This window comes from Musa acuminata, chromosome BXJ1-6 (assembly GCF_036884655.1).
Source record: "Musa acuminata AAA Group cultivar baxijiao chromosome BXJ1-6, Cavendish_Baxijiao_AAA, whole genome shotgun sequence".
Taxonomy (NCBI): domain Eukaryota; kingdom Viridiplantae; phylum Streptophyta; class Magnoliopsida; order Zingiberales; family Musaceae; genus Musa; species Musa acuminata.
In genome coordinates, this window is record NC_088332.1 from 2523407 (window position 1) to 2541360 (window position 17954).

Sequence of the window (17954 nt, forward strand, 5' to 3'; positions counted from 1 at the left end):
TCAACAAAGAAGCTATTGGAGTAAGATCCTTAGCTGAGAGTCCGAGCTTTTGAAATGCGTCAAAGTAGAGATTGCTAACTGAGTTTCTTGTGTCGATTATGACCTTTTTTACTCAAGCATTGATCATTTTTACAGAGACCACCAGGGTGTCATCATAGTTCATATCAAAGTACTTTGTCTCCTCATTTTAGAAAGTTATCTCCGCGTCATCTTTTGATTTTGGGCACTTCTCGATGGTGGCTCAAGTAAAAGCTTTCCGGCCCAAGATACTATCTCCTCCCTAAGCGAGTCCTTCGATGATGACATCGAGGTGCTATCTCCTCCGAGGTCGAGGTGAAGATTATCAAGGTCTTCGAATAAATTTCCCAATGTGCCATCGACGAATAAGCTTTTCGATTTGCTCTTTCATATCTGGATAGTCCTCTATATTATGTCTATAGTCGTAATTCTCGACATGTTAAGGTGGGTCAACTCAGGTCTCATATGGGGCAGCTTAAGTCGACGAAGTCTTCTCTGTTTTAATGACTTTGGGGTAAAGACCAATAGTGGTCACTTAAGTCGTAGCTTTTACGCGTCTCCTCGTGCCTCGTGCTTACTGGAGACCATCGCATCAACTATGATGAAATGGTTAGCCCTCTTTCTAACATCAAATTGTTAAATAAAAATGTCGTTGATGTCTTGTTTAGCCCAACTTAATCCAAACCCATGTGCATAAAAATCTGACATATCTATGACGTAAAAATATCATGCTTTTGAGATGACTTTGAAGTAACATCGAGATGACTCTGAAATGAATCCAAGATAGATCCAAGGTGAAAATATAATGCTTCTCGAGATATTATCTATATAAAGACTGAGACCAAAAGAATAAAAAAGGAAACATGAATCTAGCATGAGGGTCGCGTGTCAATAGTAGCATCATATAAAGATCATCGTCGTCTCCCGAAGGGAGAAGACGTTTGTCTAAATGGTAATCGTAATAAGTGTGAAAAAAAAAAAAGCTACCACTTTGGTTGCACAGCCATCCGTGTGCCACTCATACGCTTTCTCGATAGCATCACCTATACACGATCTTGGGCAACAAAAATGCTTTCTCGTGCAACTCTAGGCACCAAGTGAATTCCCATTTTAACCACGATTTCACATGTTTCACAAATTCTTTCGACTACCATCTGAATAGTATCAAGAAAAGTACTCAATGTTATCCCTAAAACGGAACAACGGAGAGGATGTTTCAATGAACAAACCATTCAGAAAGCATCTGCAAGATTTTTGAAATTTCAGAGATACTGCACGCGACTTGACTTTTATGTACAGACCACAAGCAAATCATATACTACCTGCCATTGGAGAGAGTGAGATCTTTGGCATACGAAGGCATATTGATTCTTCACCGTGAAAATTTTACAAGGAAACAATTCTTTTTGTCATTCCACATCAAAATCTTCAACGTCCAGCCAATCATTAGATAACTTAGTCTTTGGACCGATGGAGTTGTCACCTTCCATTGAACCCCCAGAACCTTTGTTCAGCTGAACCCAGCTTGCAGTATCTTTTGTTTGAGAATCAACTGACACAGTTTTCAAGCTGTTCGTTGGGGCTTCATCACCACCATCGTCATCATCCTCCAGATCACTGAAGGATACATCGTCTTCCTGCCCTAATGGAATAGTTAGACCCCCTCCTTTGCTTGTTTCACCAGTGTCATCCTCCAACCATTCATCACCGTCTTCTTCATACCTCTCCACCGGGTCTCTAGAAGTTTGGCTAGATATCTCCTTACTCTTACTTTGATTTGCCAACTCTTCTTCAATGACAGATTTGTCAACAATTTTCACCTCATCTGTTTGGACTGGATGCTTTTCAGTCTCAAAATCCACCACAAGACCTGAAGCTATAATTTGTACGGGATGCTTTTCAGTCGCGACATCTTCCATGGAATCAGATGCTATAGTTTGGACTGGATGCTTTCCAGTCTCAGTGTCTCTCATGAAATCAGAAGCTGGTTCTCCAAATGAGAGTGCTGCGGGTGATACAGCATTAACAGCGCTTGATGATCCCATGACATTCTCTTCAACAGGAACTGTTGCAAAATCATATTTACCATAGGATGCTTCTGTTTCTAACCTCTCAGATTCTGGTTTTGTCCATGCGTGCAAATCCTGCAAAAGAATGGATCTAGCTTCCACAATCTGCAAAATAAAAAGGATATGTCAACATGAAGAAACACATATAGATTTAAGGAAATCAAAACTAGAAATAATCATCCCTCTGAGAAGCCAATTCACACAAATGTGATAATAAACAAGCCAAGGATAACAAGTGCAGTGCAACACAAAGGAAAACATCCAGAGCACATTAGGAAAATTATATACATGAATTAAACTGCAGAAACACCATCAACTGAAGACAGTGATTGGAATTAATTTAGATGGTTTATATGCATCTACAACGAAGGAGATTCAGAACAACACAAGATATAAAAAGACCAGCAAGCTGAAAATCTTTCATGAATTGGTATGGAAAAAGATAGCCCTTAATAGATGCAGATTGAAGGTAGCATTCAAAACATAGCTATAAAAATTGGTTGATGCCAATAAGGGATCAACAATAGCCAAAACAAAATGATCCAAGATAAAATCAGAATTTCCGAAGTCCCAACTTTGATCAGCTACCATAATATGTAATATTATGCAAGACTATCCACATATTACATAATAACATATACAATCACATAATACAAACAAAATGCAACAAGTGTCTGTTAAGCTATATGTAACAGCTAATAGCCATATATATATATATATATATATATATATATATTATATCTTACCTTCTGATGAGAACATGAAATATAGCATGCATGAAAACGACATTTTACATAGTAATCACATTATCATAAATCCAAAATTCTCTAACCAGAAATTGAATATTTAACTTCAAACTTGAAATTTTATATAAGTAATCAATAATTATAAAACTTGAACTAAACAATTAAAAAAAATTGCCGAAGATACTCTGATCCATGGAGTCTGATCTAATCAATCCAATCCCATTTTTCACTTAAATGATTGATCATGTTCCTGATGTCAAATATTAAAATCTAGAATAAAACAAATCTACAACCAAGTTAATGCAAGACTTGATTGTAATGTTATAGTTATATAACTTCATTACATGAGGAATAAAAAATTATTACCAACAGATTTTGCAGTACAACACAAAATTAAGTTCATTTTGCAAGCAACAGAAAAGACCATTTCTAAAAATGGCTAGAAAATACAAAAATTTGGCTAGGGCAGCAAATTAGGAGGTTGACCCTAACAGAAATTAACTTCATTTAGCAAGCAAGAGAAATATTATTTCTTAGATTGTCTAAATAAGACAAATATGTTGCTAAACAACAATTAAGTTAGGTTGACCCAAACCCACCAGTGACCAACTCATGAAATACTTAGCCTAGGCTAGAGTATTGCAAGTTCATAAAGAAATAAAACTCAAGTGAACCTCAAGCTGGATCAAGACTGAGATTTAACACCCCAAAAACCCAAGCATGAGCTCATGTGACGAACACCCAACTTAACACTACTTTTCTAAACTTGACCTACTTAACTAAACCTTGTCTTGACTTAGTATGTCACAATTCATCTGAACATGTGTCATAGTACCAACAAGGTGTGAGGAGCAACAGAGGAGGAGAAGGAGAAGAGGAGCAGGAGGAGGGGAGGAGTATCACACGGTGAGCAATGGGCGACCCTGTTCCCCCAAACCATACAGTGCAAGCGAGTGGGAGAAGATGAGAGTCTCTGTTAAAGGGGAAAACAAACAACTGGGTGGGTTTACTATTTGATTTAAAGCATTATTGGATGATAACCCCCATACCAAATCTGAACTGCACATCCCAGTTCACACTTAAAACTGGTAAATACCATCCAGTGCATAATGATTCTGACAAAATCAGAGACCATGATGAGAGCAATATCCCATTGCTCAGCTAGAACCTGCAAATTTAGTGTCCTTAGATGCCATTTGAAAGATGCATGGGGGTGTTTTGGTGGGAACTGGCCTTTTCCATTAATAGATGACAAAAAGGAAAAGAAAAGAAAGGAAAGTGATTATAGTAATTTTTCTTACTCTTCATTATTTATGTACTATTGTTGACTGTTGATTTATTATTTTCTTCTTAAAAGTTTTTTTATTTGAGGTAAATAACAAACATGAGAAGATCAACAATGTTTTAAATTTTTTTTAAGAATCCTGAGAAGTGATTATAGTAAGTTTACTTCCAGTTGTGACAACTTCAACTATTCTACACTGGTTTTAATGTTTCACCTTCCATAATTGAGTTCTTCCATAATTTAGGATTTCATTTTTACCTCTCATCTTTTATCAAATAGGCTTCTTTTGATTTTTATTTTCTTTGATACTGTAGTTATTATTTACTAAGATAATCTAATTTGGTTTCTCCATTTGGATTATGTAATAACAGTGTTCTTTCAAATTGTAGTTGTTGTCAATTATGTTTTGGGGATCATCTACTGAGATAATGGTGAAAAGTTGACTAATTGCAAAATCTTGTATGCTATCCGTAAAGATTTATTCACTTTTGTGACGTAAATGTTATTGTCATCATACAATCATTCAAGTCCTTCATATTTTGTTAATCAAAAGTATAAGCCAGTGTAGATTACTTTATCTATGTTTGCAATTAAGGTGGCCATTGTTATCAAGCCAAAACTTGTGCTGACAGATCTTGTCAGGGGTTTAACAAAACGAAAAACCTAATTAGAGCATTCCAACCGAAGTGATGAAGGTGAGGTCATAGAGATATGGGGAAAACAATGATGAAATGAGAACAAATCACTATAGGCATGATGTTCAATCATTGTACTTTGTAATGTTAGGCATTACACAATATGTGTAGCGGTGTTATATTGCAGTTTGGATTCTTACCAGCTACTAGAGTGAGCTAGATACTGGGTCCATGGTAGGTGCTAATTAGCAGGTCCATATAAATTGGATAAAATGACATCTAAAATCAAGTCAAACACACTTTGCAAATTTCTGAGGAAAGACTTAAATAAGTAGGTCAAATTTTACAAGAGACTGGTGTCATACAAGCCATTATTGCCATATTATAAACGACAAATAATAGCCAAATATGCACATGTGAAGATTCTTATACAAAATATGCGCATGTGACATTTCTTATACAAAAGAACATTGAACGAACAACTGTATATTTGTCATAAGAATATCACAGCACTGACATAGTTAACTACATTCACATAGCCATGTCAGAATATACAGGAAAATGTCATGTTATGTACCATTCTTAATATCATGCAACACAATATTTTTGAATAACAAAACTCTACAGCATAAGATTGTAATAGCAAAAGATTATAAATTTGATGTATCCTTACGTCATTTGGGTATTCTACTCTCATCCATAAAGTGAGATCTAAAGCCAAAAGGAAAACAGAACAAACAAAAAGAATGAGTGTAGACTAGATTTACCTGAGATGTAGACAGGAATTCGGCGTCATGAACATTGAGTCTAGAATGCAAAAGCACAAAATAGATCTTCCAGAAACACCCTTCAGTCATTTGACTAGGGCAAAGCTCAGCTTTCATAGCTGCAAATTCGGGTGCAAGACGTTCAATAGCCAATGCATGTTCTAGCTGGGCATCTGACATTTCAAAATCTAGCAAATAAAAAATTCAATGACTATTAGAAAGCAAAGATGAATGGATCCAACCCACAACTTGACCACAAAAAAAAGAAAAAATTGCCAACGTTAATCACATGAGCAATATGCATGGTTAGGTATTGGATATTCCTTGAGGGATGGACAGCAGCGGTTGGTGGCAGCCGGATGCGCTACTAGCAACACAACTTCACCAATTTAGACCAAGGGGGAAGCCGTGATTGCAGCTCTGCAGGAAGCGCAACGGAGGGAACCAACTCAACTAAAAATTTGATCTAAATTGCAGGAAGCACAACGGAGGGGACCGAAGGAGAAGCAGGCATGCTACCAAGTAACATGGCCCATGCAAACTATAATTGATGATATAAAGCTGCTAGCTGCTAGTTTCAACTCAGTTGAATTTACCTATGATCTAGATAGCACCTTATCATTGTACATAAGCCGGCAAACCTTGGCCGCAATAGGGAGGAGGCTGTTTTGTGGGATGTTTCTGCCAGCAACAGTCCTCCAATTTTTGTATCATTTTGTCTGCAAACTGGTTGAGTAATCGAAGGGTTTTTTCTTTAAAAATAAATATATATGCATGCTTAGGAACATATGTAAATCCCTGTAATAGAACAATGTCTGAAAGTGACTACACTAGTAGTAATCCATATGTAAGCAAGCAAATGATGCTGGTATTATGTTAACACATACAGTGTATTTGAGGATAAGTACTCAAAAGACAGAACAGGAACAGTTCTTAATGATCAATGATGCAAGCTTATTTATCATTTCACATAAAAAGCTAAACACATTAGGTGTGGGATCAAAGTCTTCTGTCAACTCCTTCCTTACAATGTCTGAATAAAAAAGCAAACATAGTCATCATTTGAACATATGGACAGACAACAGAGAAACTTAGAAAGCATACCTAATATTACCTCCTGCACTGGCAAAGTTACAGAACTAAACCAAATCAAACATGCTTGATATTAGAATATGAACCCCAAAGTTACATCAATGAACCAATAAGACCATTATTAAATTACTAACAATAAATGATAAAGTGCTGACAGTCTTCAAGAGCTTGATGTGACAGATTGTGCATGACACTGCCTAACTTTCATTGTTATGCCAAAAAAAGCTAAATTCCTGTGGCAATTCATCATGAATATTCTTAGCAAACTATGTCTTATCTAATAAGTTCATGGTTATAATTAACAAGACGACCTAAGTGAAGCTGGGTTCTCAACTGAGAATGGCTGAAAGTCAACATGACTAAACTTTAATCATCCAACCAGGCTAAGTCAGCAATGAAAAATTATTCTACACGAAATGTGAGTAATTAACATCACAGCACCACATCTAGAGGCAATCAATGCAATCTCTTTGCCTATCTCTTTTCTTTTATATGCAAGGGTTCCACCATCCTAATCTTCTCATGGATCTAAGAAAACATACCTAAGGCAAAAAAATATACAGAAATTCCTGATGAATTGCACTCTACTAGCACCTCAATTTCTAGAAGAGTTGGATATATTCATCAAGACTTATTGTAAATGACACATTTTTTATGATGGCTTCTATTTGTACCTCTTCCAGCAAAATGTATTAGTCCCAAAATTCAAATTCTTTTGCCAACCACTTATGCAGAGTCATCATAACTTTAAGACTTGCAGAAAAATTATTGTACCAAATTACCATCGAAACACAACTTCACTAGACCCAATAGTAGAATGAAGAAATTGGAACTAGGAGGATGACAATTTTGACCTTTAATGACAGTTACACAAAATGAAGAGAGATTTAAAAAAGTCTTGGCAGTTCTCTGAGGCTACCTTATGATCAAGATTGGGCACCTGAGTGAAAAACTTAGTTCATATAGAATAATACCTAATGGACAAATCAATGTAGGCTATCTACAAAATTATCATTAATTTTAGCCAGAATTCCTAAATAAATCAGATAAAGAAAATTTCTAAGAAGAATGAGAAAAATTAAATCCTGATATAGGTTTCTAGGACACCAATACACTATTAAGATCAAACCTGTGAAGTTCTCATTAACTTAACTAAATATCTGGAAATAGGAAAATGCAATAAATTTGTTAGGCAGCACTGTATAATTTGGATCAAACTGTTGAATAATGTAATAAGAATCCGTAATGATACACACGAATGCCAAATCATCAGTTAAGCAATAAATTATCCAAATCCGATGCCCTGAATTACAACGAAATAAGGGCAGGCAAAAGCATACCATCAGAGTCTTCGTCACCAAGGGGCAAAGGGAAATCCAACCAAGTCTCCGGATGCATCGTGATGTTCCTCGCAAAAGCCAAAACCTCCTCATTAACACCAACCGCATCGATTCCAACCCCATCAACTTCCCCGTCCTCCTCGTCCGATCCAAACGGCAAAAGCGAAGACGCGATCTTAGAAATCTCCGCCACCGCCTTAGTGTGCGATAGCACGGACGATATCCCATTCTTGAACGTCCCACCGATCTCCGCAAAATCGCTGCGAATTCCGGCGATCCTCGGCGACTCCGCCGCCGTCACCGCAGGGACGGCGGCCTCGTCGGACATTGCGGAAACCGACCGATCGCTGCCGTCGGGCCCGACAGGGGCGGGGGCAAGGAAGGAGGCGACGCCCCAGAGCTGGCGGGTGAGGGTCTGGGTGAGGTCGGAGAGGTCATCTTTAACGCCCCGCGTCGGCGTAATCCCCACCTCCTCTATCTCGTCTATTTCACCTTCTTGCGATCTTGACCGGGATCCGATGTGCGATTTCTCATTACTCGTTTCTTCATCCGCCGATTCTTCGTCCTCTTCGTCGTCGCCCCTCAGGGAGTTCACCAGCGACCGAGCCCACCATGACATCCTTTTTCTCCGTTCCGGTCTCGCAACTCCGCGCTTAATTATTGGGTGGGCGAAGCAGATGGGGTTTTGCCATGGAGAAAGGCAATAGCTGCTACTGGCTAGCATAGAAGTTATTGTATGCGGGATTAGATCTGCCGTTTATCGAGTCCAATCAGGACAGTCTCCGTTCCATCGAACGGTCGATTTTTATTTTTGTTAAGGCATTTCAACCATGGCGTCATCGCGCATATATATATATATATATATATATATATATATATATATATATATATATATATATATATATATATATATATATATATATATATATATTTGTGTGTGTGTGTGCGCCTTCAAGATTAGTGATCTTCTATTAATACTTTAAATTTTAACATACGCATACTTTCCAAATCAAAATTTGACTCACACTTCACTATTAATCGATATTACTCTTCAAATAATTATATAATTTAAAAATATTTCATATTATTTTGCATAGTTATATATTTGAGTGATTTTCATGAAAATGTTCATCCTTTTTATATTTTTCTTGAAAAGTCTTCATGTTTATACGTTTTTTTTTTTTTCAAATGATGGTTCGATTTTTTAATCTTGTAAATATTTTTCACAATCATTTGTTATCGTTGGGAGAGGCCCCTCGTCACCATCCTTGTTGCCATCTCTATCGTTATGATACCATTGTGAAGCATTGACTACTTTGGTAAAGAGGTTGTTGCTAATGACAATGATGAGATAGCTAACGAGGACAAAGATGTGGTGATCGAGCTCCCTATAAGATTCAAGCATTAAAGGACAAGTAATCCAACCTCTAACGAGAATGATCGGACCTCCTCCATGATATCTCTAACACCTTGGGAGAAGCTTATTAGCACAACTTAGTTCTTAAGGTTGTAGTTGACTAGGCTAGTCGCCTTATGACAGGGTAGAGGTGAAAGATATTCATTGCAATGAGGCATTGTGGTGGTGATGAGGCGGAGGCAATGGGTTGTTAAGGAGAATCTTGTAGGTAAGGTGTTCGACATATAGACTTTTTTAAATTTGTTCACGATTTAAACAATATGTAAGGGGCTTACAAGATGCTTGCAACCTCATTTTGATTGACTTTTGTTATTTGTAACTCTATATGCCCTTCCACTCGGCACCGTCAAATCACTAAGACTGACTTTAGTTTCTGCTCAACTAGTGGGTCTTGCAGTCAAGCTCTATTTTACCTTTGCACTCAAGAGCCAATCACCATTCGGTTCAAGGAAACTTTTGCATACCTTCGTTACCATTTGGGAGGCCTATGCCATGTAGAAACTATCTACTTGAGACTGATTATCCCTTGGCCCATAAATCCTAACACAAGGTTAGAATTCTAGTTTTTCTAGAGTAGTGTCTTACTAATGGCTCAGGCCCCCCCGAAGGAGGCATTCTTTGCCTTCCACCTAAGTTACCTAGGAAAGGTCCAAAGCTAATCTCAGGAAATAATAAAATTTCATAAGGCTTTTCTATTCAGGTACGAGTCATATACATATTCACAAACGTGTCTATTTCACCAAACCTCGCTCTAAGAAAGTGCCCAAATTGTTATGCCTTTTGTGTGGGTCGGAATTTACCCGACAAAGAATTTCACTACCTTAGAACCATTATAGTTACAGTCACCATTCACCCAGGCTTCGGTCGTTAGCTCCCCTATCATCATGTCACCAACTTCCTTGACCTTTCGACTTACGATTTTGCAGAGACCTGTGTTTTTGGATGGATCTTTTGATTTTGTTTATGCTTTAAACAACATATAAGAGACTTACAGTAATATTGGAACCTCAATTTAGTCATCTTTTGTGATCATTTCAAACTTGTATATATAATGTATGTAATTATGGTACAAAGTTGAAGCTACTAAAAAATAGATCATCTAGATAGTCATTTTGGGTGTATTCTGGGTATGTAGAGTAGTGTAAAATGTCAGTTATATCAGAATCCTAGAGTTATTCATGGTAGAATAGACATTTGGGATAGTGTTTAGGGTTGATTCCTCTATCTAATTATTTAGGAATGTCATATGAACACTTGTAGAGACTTTTGATCACGACAGAACACATTGGATCCTTTGTTGCATAATCAAACTCGTAAAGTCTATTTTATTATTATTATTTATTAAGTATTTATTGAAATATTTATTTATACAATCCCGAGTATATATATATATATATAGACATATGATAGTATACGATCCTCTGGTAATAATTGGAGATTTAGTATGAATGATGCTAGGAATACAAACTTGAGACTAGTAGGTCAAATGAATAAAATATCAGCCACTATGCCCCCTCATTCTTGAAATTGGGAGCTACTTCTACATCGAAATACGGAACTATTGAAACTTAGATGGCATAGTTTATTACTTTACCACTCCTTCCAACCTTCCTAAGCATTTCTTTTCTTGCCTCGGTTTGCATGCATGGATTAAAAATTGGGCAGTTCACATGAGCCGAAAGCTCTCATCAAATCTAAGTTCCCAATCCATAAGCCTTACTTAATTTTTTTATACCAACTCTTGCGATCATGCATTGTTTCTTCTACGGTGATTCATGGGAGAATTAGACCGTCCAAGTGATTTGACAATAATAATGATACCTTGGACTCTAACTGATGAACTTGTGACGAGAAGACATCGATGATATAAACTTTCAGAGAAAATAAAATTATTATCCTAGAATAAACTGTGTTAAGCAATAATCCTTCCACTTGTTTTTTTTTTATCGATGTCATTATATCTTATTAAGTCATATTGTAGTTGTCCAACTAATGAATTGAGTTCGAAACTAACTATGGTTCACTTTTGAATTTAAGAGATTTTGACTAAAAAATTACAAAACGATGTTGGAGTCGTCGACAAGATCTCTTCGATGCTTAATTTAATAAAAAAATTCAGATAATTTGATTAAGTGCTAAGATATGAAAGAAGAAAATCCCTCGAATTTATAGTGTAATATGTAATTATTGGATTATGCATCGAGCCATTTGAACTATAATTATAGAATAATAATTTAGTTAACTTTCTCATGAGTCATGACGATTATATGTTAATCTTTTATATATATATATATATATATATGTATGATCGTTCTTTTTTTGACATGTAAGTGACGGATGACTCAACCTAATAATATCTATTTAAAAAAAAATATATATATATATATATATATCCCTCTAAAAATCTTAATTTTTATAATATCATTATAATTTAAATTTTAAACTATTAAATAAAAAAAATGATTTTAATTAATATTCTCAACGCACCTTCTTGCCCACCATCCTTCCAACTGGTACGGAAGGGAGCCATGGAATCACTTAATATCAGTTCACATCCAAAGCACAGATTTCCATGAACTCAGAAGAAAAGTCAATATGATAAAGAGGAGAAGGGAGAGGACGGTTGCAGATTTGACCTACCTATCTGGTGCGAAAATCTATGCGCAGGAAAAGAAAGGATGGATTGATTGTTTCTTGCTTTCAGTGAACTCCAAAAGGCAGACATGACCTGATTTCGACTTCCGACGCCTTTCCTCTCCCTCCCTCCAGCTTTAGCTCTTCTCAGTCACCCTTATCTTTCTTCCTTCAAGAAATCTGGGCGATACATTAAACTTACTGCATCGACTGCAGATACTTAGAATGCAAATCAAAGATAGCAGCAGTAACTTATTGACCTTCTCCTGTACACAAATGCTGCTGCTTACTCCCGCAGTCACGCGGAAGGAACAAACAAACCAAGAAACAACAAAACCAAAGTGATGGAGAAGAAAACCAAAGAGAGAGAGATCCCAAAGTAAATGTAGTGTACCCCCTTATGGTCAACAAAATAGGGGGGGTGGTTTCGAATTTATTTCAGCTACTCCTTATGACTGCCACTTCTGCACCGCAATCCTGCGTCATTCCTTTTGCTGATATGCTTTGTTTGCACCACTACTAGTAGCCATGAGCCTTGCATCTATCGTATTCCTTGTGTTCTCCAAAATGCTGAGCAAAGCAGATCAGCCTGTGACAGGATTCGAGTGCCATCTCAGGTCTAGCCAACCCAAGCAATCATGTTTATAAAGGGAGGCTAGCTAGGTGTTGATTAGGGTACATCCCTAGCCTTCTGCAGCTCCGTCTATGGATGAGGAAATCGAGTCGTGTACCTCCGAGGAGGAGGGAAAATGGAAATATGCCAACGTTCGTCCGTTTCTTCTTGTTTTGTTTGATTTTGTTTCAAGTCGAGGGACCGATTCCACTCCTCCCGTCGTCGCTCCTGGCTCTCTGGTGCTGCTGCTGCGGCGGCGGCGGCGGCTGCATCTGGTTGACCGCGAATGACCCATCGAAGGGCTGTGCCGGAACCAAGCCCAGCCCGGAAGAGGGAGCTACCGGCATGGCGGCCATGGTGCCATCACCGATCTGGTTGTAATCTCTGCCACCATCGGGAAACCCGGCGTTGAATCTCGCCAGTTCCTGCTGTTGGTCGTAGTTCCTCATCATCTCCTGCTCCCTGGCTGCAGCCACAGCCATGGCCATTTGTTGCGCCTCCGCTATCTGCTGCGGCGACTGCTGCTGCGGTTCACGCATCAAGATCTGCGGGTGGTGCGACGTGCTCGGTTGTGTTGGAGCGAGGCCGAGCCCCATTCCCATCCCCATTCCCGGCGCGCCGTAGGTCGCCGTGGAGGAGGGAGAGGGGCCTTGGAGGTGCTGCTGCTGCTGGTACTGGTGCGGGTGGTGGGGAGGGAGCAGGAAGGGGCCGAATGCAGCGGGGCCGATGTAGGCGGCGAGATCTTTCTTGGCGTTGTAAAGATCATGTTGGACCTGCTTGAGCTTGTGCTGCAGAAGAGAGATGTAGCCTACACAGCCATAGACCGGGTCACGCAGCCGCGCCTCCGCCTCATAGGCCAGCGAATTGGCCGCGTCCTCCCGCTGCGCGGGCGTCAGCTCACTGAGAAGCTTTGCGACGTTGCTCGCCCCAAACACCCGGTGCACGTACACGAACTTCGTCGGCTGGTCCGGCGGAAAGTACGGTGCAAACACGCATCCCGGCGTGCACTTCCGCCGCAAGAACTTGCACGCGGCGCACGGCGAGTTCGATGACATCCACTTCTCCTCTCCTCAATCTGCCGGTCACCGGAGAGCACCAAGACAACAACCGATTCACAAATCTCGAAGCCTAACAACCGGAATTAGGGTTACGGCAAAGAACTTGAGAAAGATCCGATAGAATACCCATCGGACTTCCAGCAAAGGAAGCACCCATTCAATTCGTCGTCTCCTCTTCAGGGCTTTGAGAGTGGAAGCGCGTCGCGAGCCTAAAGGTTCATCTCCTGTTCTTCTCGATCAGATCAAGCCGACAAGGAAGATAAATAGAACGAGAACCAAGACGAGATATTCCCGTACAAGGCTTCGAGATCTCACAGTCCTCTATCTCCCCTCTCACCCTTCCTTCGTTCTACGAAGTAGGAAGGAAGATGGCCGTCGGAGGAGATATCAGTAGATCTGACATGCCCATATTATGCTCTTCTGAAGAAGAAGAAGAAGAAGAAGAAGAAGAAGAAGAAGAAGAAGAAGAAGAAGAAAAGACCAAAAAGAAGAAAGACTGCGAGTTGAAGGCAAGAAAAAGAGAAATGGAAGCAAGGTGTGATGCCCGCTTTAGTAGGATGGATTTGCGCCTTCTCGAGAGGAGAGGAGGTTTCAGATCCCAACAGAAGCCTACAACAAGATGAGCTTTAAAATAAAAGAAGAAACGATAGTAATAATTAGTGAGAATGGGGCTCCATATCAGACTCATCCCACCTGCATCCAATCAATGGGTCAACAAGTCCTCACACTGCAGGTTCCATGTCATCATATCTTTCCAAAGATTACACTCATAGATCACATACAAAAATGGACCTTAAATGGTTCGATCCATCCATCCAATTTAGCTTCGATAATTATGCTCTGCATATTCGTTCCAAGGTCGTTGCTGCTCAAGCGAAATATAATACATACTATTATTCCCATTAATCAGAGTTCTTAAATGATGTTTCACTTCCCCTTATTGATAGATACATCGTACATTTCAACTTACCCATATACTAGATTTTGTTCTTGTAGGCCAAAAGTATATCTAGTTCGAGAGACATGATCTTTGTGTGTCCATATCAGGCTTTGTTGTTCCTCTTTCTGTTTGATGGATGATAAGTGCACTCGGTGTCTTCTGCAGAGTTCAAGGAAACCAAGGCATCGATATGGTTGCTTTCAACCTTGATATGGCGCCCATGCTGTGAATTGATGTGGTCTTGTTTCCATTTCCCCCATTTCGAGTGGTGCGAAACCTCCGTAGTACATACACATACTTGATGGGGAAGCTTTCGCGTCTGATTCAGTGGGCTGGTGGGTGAATGGAGCATAGGAATTCGTTGATATCGGAAACACAATCTTAGCATCTTACCACTATTTTCTTGGAAGCTAAAAAAATCCCTTTTATTTATTATGATTTTAAGCCATCGTTTTGCGAAAAGGAAAATAGTAAAAGAAGAGTTTTGATTTCAGTTGTTCCATACGGACGAGTCAGTGCGGCATGTGTTGCTGCAGCCTTCATTTATTGCTTGGGTTAATAATCCTCAGGAATTTTTGTTCCCGACTCATAATAAAACCTTCTACGATCATACAAATTGAGGCCTTTTAGCTTACGGGCTCAGTCATACATGTCAGATGGAAAACACCTGAGCAGGATCGGACCAGGTTTTTGACACATCATTCTGATGGTATTTGCGGTTTTTCTGGATACAGGTTTCTTCCATGAACCTCCACTTTAGGCTGTGATAGGGAGGGATTCGATGGAGTTGATTGTAAACACATTTTGATGAATTTAAGGTTACTGTGTTGGGGCATTGGCAGGTTGAGATCTCCAGTATTTTGTGCTCTTTTCCGGTAATCGTTTTTTTTTTCTGAAAATAAACCTCATCATTTCTTGATGACCAAGAAAGAGATGCGGCTACGAAGATGATACTGTTCCACCAAGCTATGGCGATGGGATCCGAATCATGGACGATGAGCAAGAAATTATGAGGGAAAAATAGGAAAGAAGAGATCTATGAATCACACAAGCATGAAGTTGGAAACGAAATCTCACTCGGGGGGCGCCGCCGGTGGAGTCCATAGTCGTTTGCAGTTCATGCATGCAACGGTTAGCAGATAGCACCGAAGAACAATACTCTTGAACTCACCAGCAGTCGCTGACCTTAGCACGGTTTCGCTCACACTGAAACTATAGTTTCCGATTGAGGAATGGAAGAGCGAAGGATAAGTTCAGAATCCTGCTCGAAGTATGTCTTCTGGAGCTCAATCATTTCCGTGCCCAGCATGAGCTATGCCCCGCTTTTACTATGTAACATCATGTCATCCTGCTTCAAACACATTAGTCCTTTCGGCTATTCTATCAACAAAACTCTCGAGAACTTTCTGTACATTATTTCCCGGTTTCACCTCTCCTGTCATGTTTTCTCAGACGCAATTATGGCTCTCCGATTTCCTATCTTCTTCCTCGCAGCTATCTCCAGTAGTCGAAGCCACAGGTAGCCGAAGAGGACTCTCTGGAGAACCAGACTGAGGAACGCTCTGCTGCAAGGAAGCACTATGCTGCTCTTCGTGAACCCATCCACCTCCTCCTATTGCAGCGGGTCGATTCTTAGCATTCGAAGAACTAGTCATCCGCAGTCGATATTTCTGAAACAGAAAATTGGGGTTTCGAGTGAGAAGATGAGAAATAGGAGAGCAAGGAAGGAAATGCTTGCCGTCGAACTCAGTACCCACCTGGAGATGGCTTTTCACTTCATCATTGGTGAGGCCATCCTCCTCCATCAGTCCTCTGATCTGCCTGGGAGTAGCCACTGCAGCACGAAGAAAGCGGAACGAAGGCCACATCAATCTATAGCGACATGTCAAGACTGTTCACTGCCCAAAAGCTACAAATGCTTTTCTGCTAAAGCTATCTAGTTGGACTGTAATGTTTGAGAGTAAAGGTAGGATTTTGATCTGACCATGAGCACCGCCCAGCAGCCGAAGAGCGACGAGGAATCGGCGATGCAGATCCGGTGACCAGCACCGCCTCACTTTTCTCGGCTGCTGCTGCTGGGTCTGCGAGCTTATGCGGTCGTTGGCCGTCGCCAGAGCTGGGGCTCTACCGATGCCCTCTGAGACTGGGTCACCGACGAGGCGGCCCTCAGCGACGGCAGCAGGAGTGAGATTTCCGTTGTCCATGGCAGACGCCTGAAGCAGCAGGTCTGGCAGAGTGATGGAAGGCTTCTCCTGCTTCTTTGTGCTGGCTGACAGGGCCGGCGGGGCTTTGAACGGCACAAATGCGCTGCCACCACTCAGACTCTTGGACTCCAAGTGCAAGCTCTCCTTCTTCCTTGGGCGACTGAGCTCCTCGCCTCTCTGCGATCGGAATGGTGATAATCCATTTCAGAGAAAAGATATCTCTTTTCACAGGAACTATCTGAAAAATCTCTCCTTTATACCTCTCCCAGGACTTCCTTCTCATTTTCATTCTCCTCGTAATTGCTTCTGTTGGAGTTATCGCTCCAGAGCTGGGCGGAACTCATCCAATTCCTCTTCTCCTTGCAGTCTGCTTCCGGATTTACCCCTCCCTTCTCTTCGAATTTGCTCTTTTTGGGCATGAATTCTCCTAAGACACGCGCACAACTCTCGCCCATCTTGCATTCCCCGAGCTCCTTCTTCAACCCATCGATCACTGCAACCAGCAATAAACCAGTCAAAAATCCAACTTTTCCGTGAAAAGCATCTCAAGAAACGGGAAACCGACCGACCATCGGTGAGCAGATGCATGGAGTGAGGAAGCTCCCGTTGGAAAGCTTCGATCTTCTTCTTCTCTTCCTCCAACCTCGTTACATACTCCTCCAGCTTCGCCTTCCTCCCATCCCCCTTCTCCATCGCCGGCGCCTCCTTCAGTGAACGGGTGACGCTTCTTGCGGCGAACAGCCTCAATTCCAAACTGGCATCTGCCGCCGCCGAGCCCATCTTCTCTCCGCCTTCCTCTGGCTCAGATCTCTCGCCCTCCTTGCGAGGACAACAACCAGAAGCAAATACAGCAGAGTGGGCTGTCCATTATATAGTGGAAGCACGGTGGAGCGGTCCGGTTGGAGTGAACCGGGCAGGCGCAAAATGGACCGGGAACTCGCGAGGACGAGCCGTCGCGTAACGCATCGCGGAAAAGGTTAGGCCCCAAAACGTTACGTAGGGTTCCTCCCCAACGACGTCTGATCCTCCACTAAGCCTGAAGGTGGGGACAGGAATCTCGATCGTAGGAAAGCCACCTGGGATGGGTAAGACAGTGGTATCGTTCCTAAGTGCATAAAATATTCTCCCATTCTATG

At 40.7% G+C, this 17954-nt stretch overlaps 3 protein-coding genes across 3 annotated transcripts; all 3 read right to left on the reverse strand.

The window, feature by feature from the left end:
• Window positions 1-1208: 1208 nt before the first annotated feature.
• Window positions 1209-8627, reverse strand: LOC103986586 (uncharacterized). Its single transcript, XM_065185893.1, has 3 exons — window positions 7953-8627; window positions 5521-5708; window positions 1209-2192 (listed from the first exon to the last, which is right to left on the reverse strand). The coding sequence occupies exons 1-3, from the start codon at window positions 8569-8571 to the stop codon at window positions 1428-1430; spliced, it is 1572 nt and encodes a 523-aa protein (XP_065041965.1). The 5' UTR covers window positions 8572-8627; the 3' UTR covers window positions 1209-1427.
• Window positions 8628-12120: 3493 nt separating this feature from the next.
• LOC135677616 (LOB domain-containing protein 36-like) lies at window positions 12121-14335 on the reverse strand. Its single transcript, XM_065189980.1, has 2 exons — window positions 13801-14335; window positions 12121-13691 (listed from the first exon to the last, which is right to left on the reverse strand). Exon 2 carries the CDS (start codon window positions 13669-13671, stop codon window positions 12805-12807), a length of 867 nt encoding a protein of 288 aa, XP_065046052.1. The 5' UTR covers window positions 13672-13691; window positions 13801-14335; the 3' UTR covers window positions 12121-12804.
• Window positions 14336-15866: 1531 nt separating this feature from the next.
• Window positions 15867-17872, reverse strand: LOC135677618 (myb family transcription factor EFM-like). The gene is made up of 5 exons (XM_065189981.1): window positions 17388-17872; window positions 17079-17311; window positions 16599-16995; window positions 16372-16448; window positions 15867-16284 (listed from the first exon to the last, which is right to left on the reverse strand). The coding sequence occupies exons 1-5, from the start codon at window positions 17596-17598 to the stop codon at window positions 16063-16065; spliced, it is 1140 nt and encodes a 379-aa protein (XP_065046053.1). The 5' UTR covers window positions 17599-17872; the 3' UTR covers window positions 15867-16062.
• Between the last annotated feature and the right edge of the window lie 82 nt (window positions 17873-17954).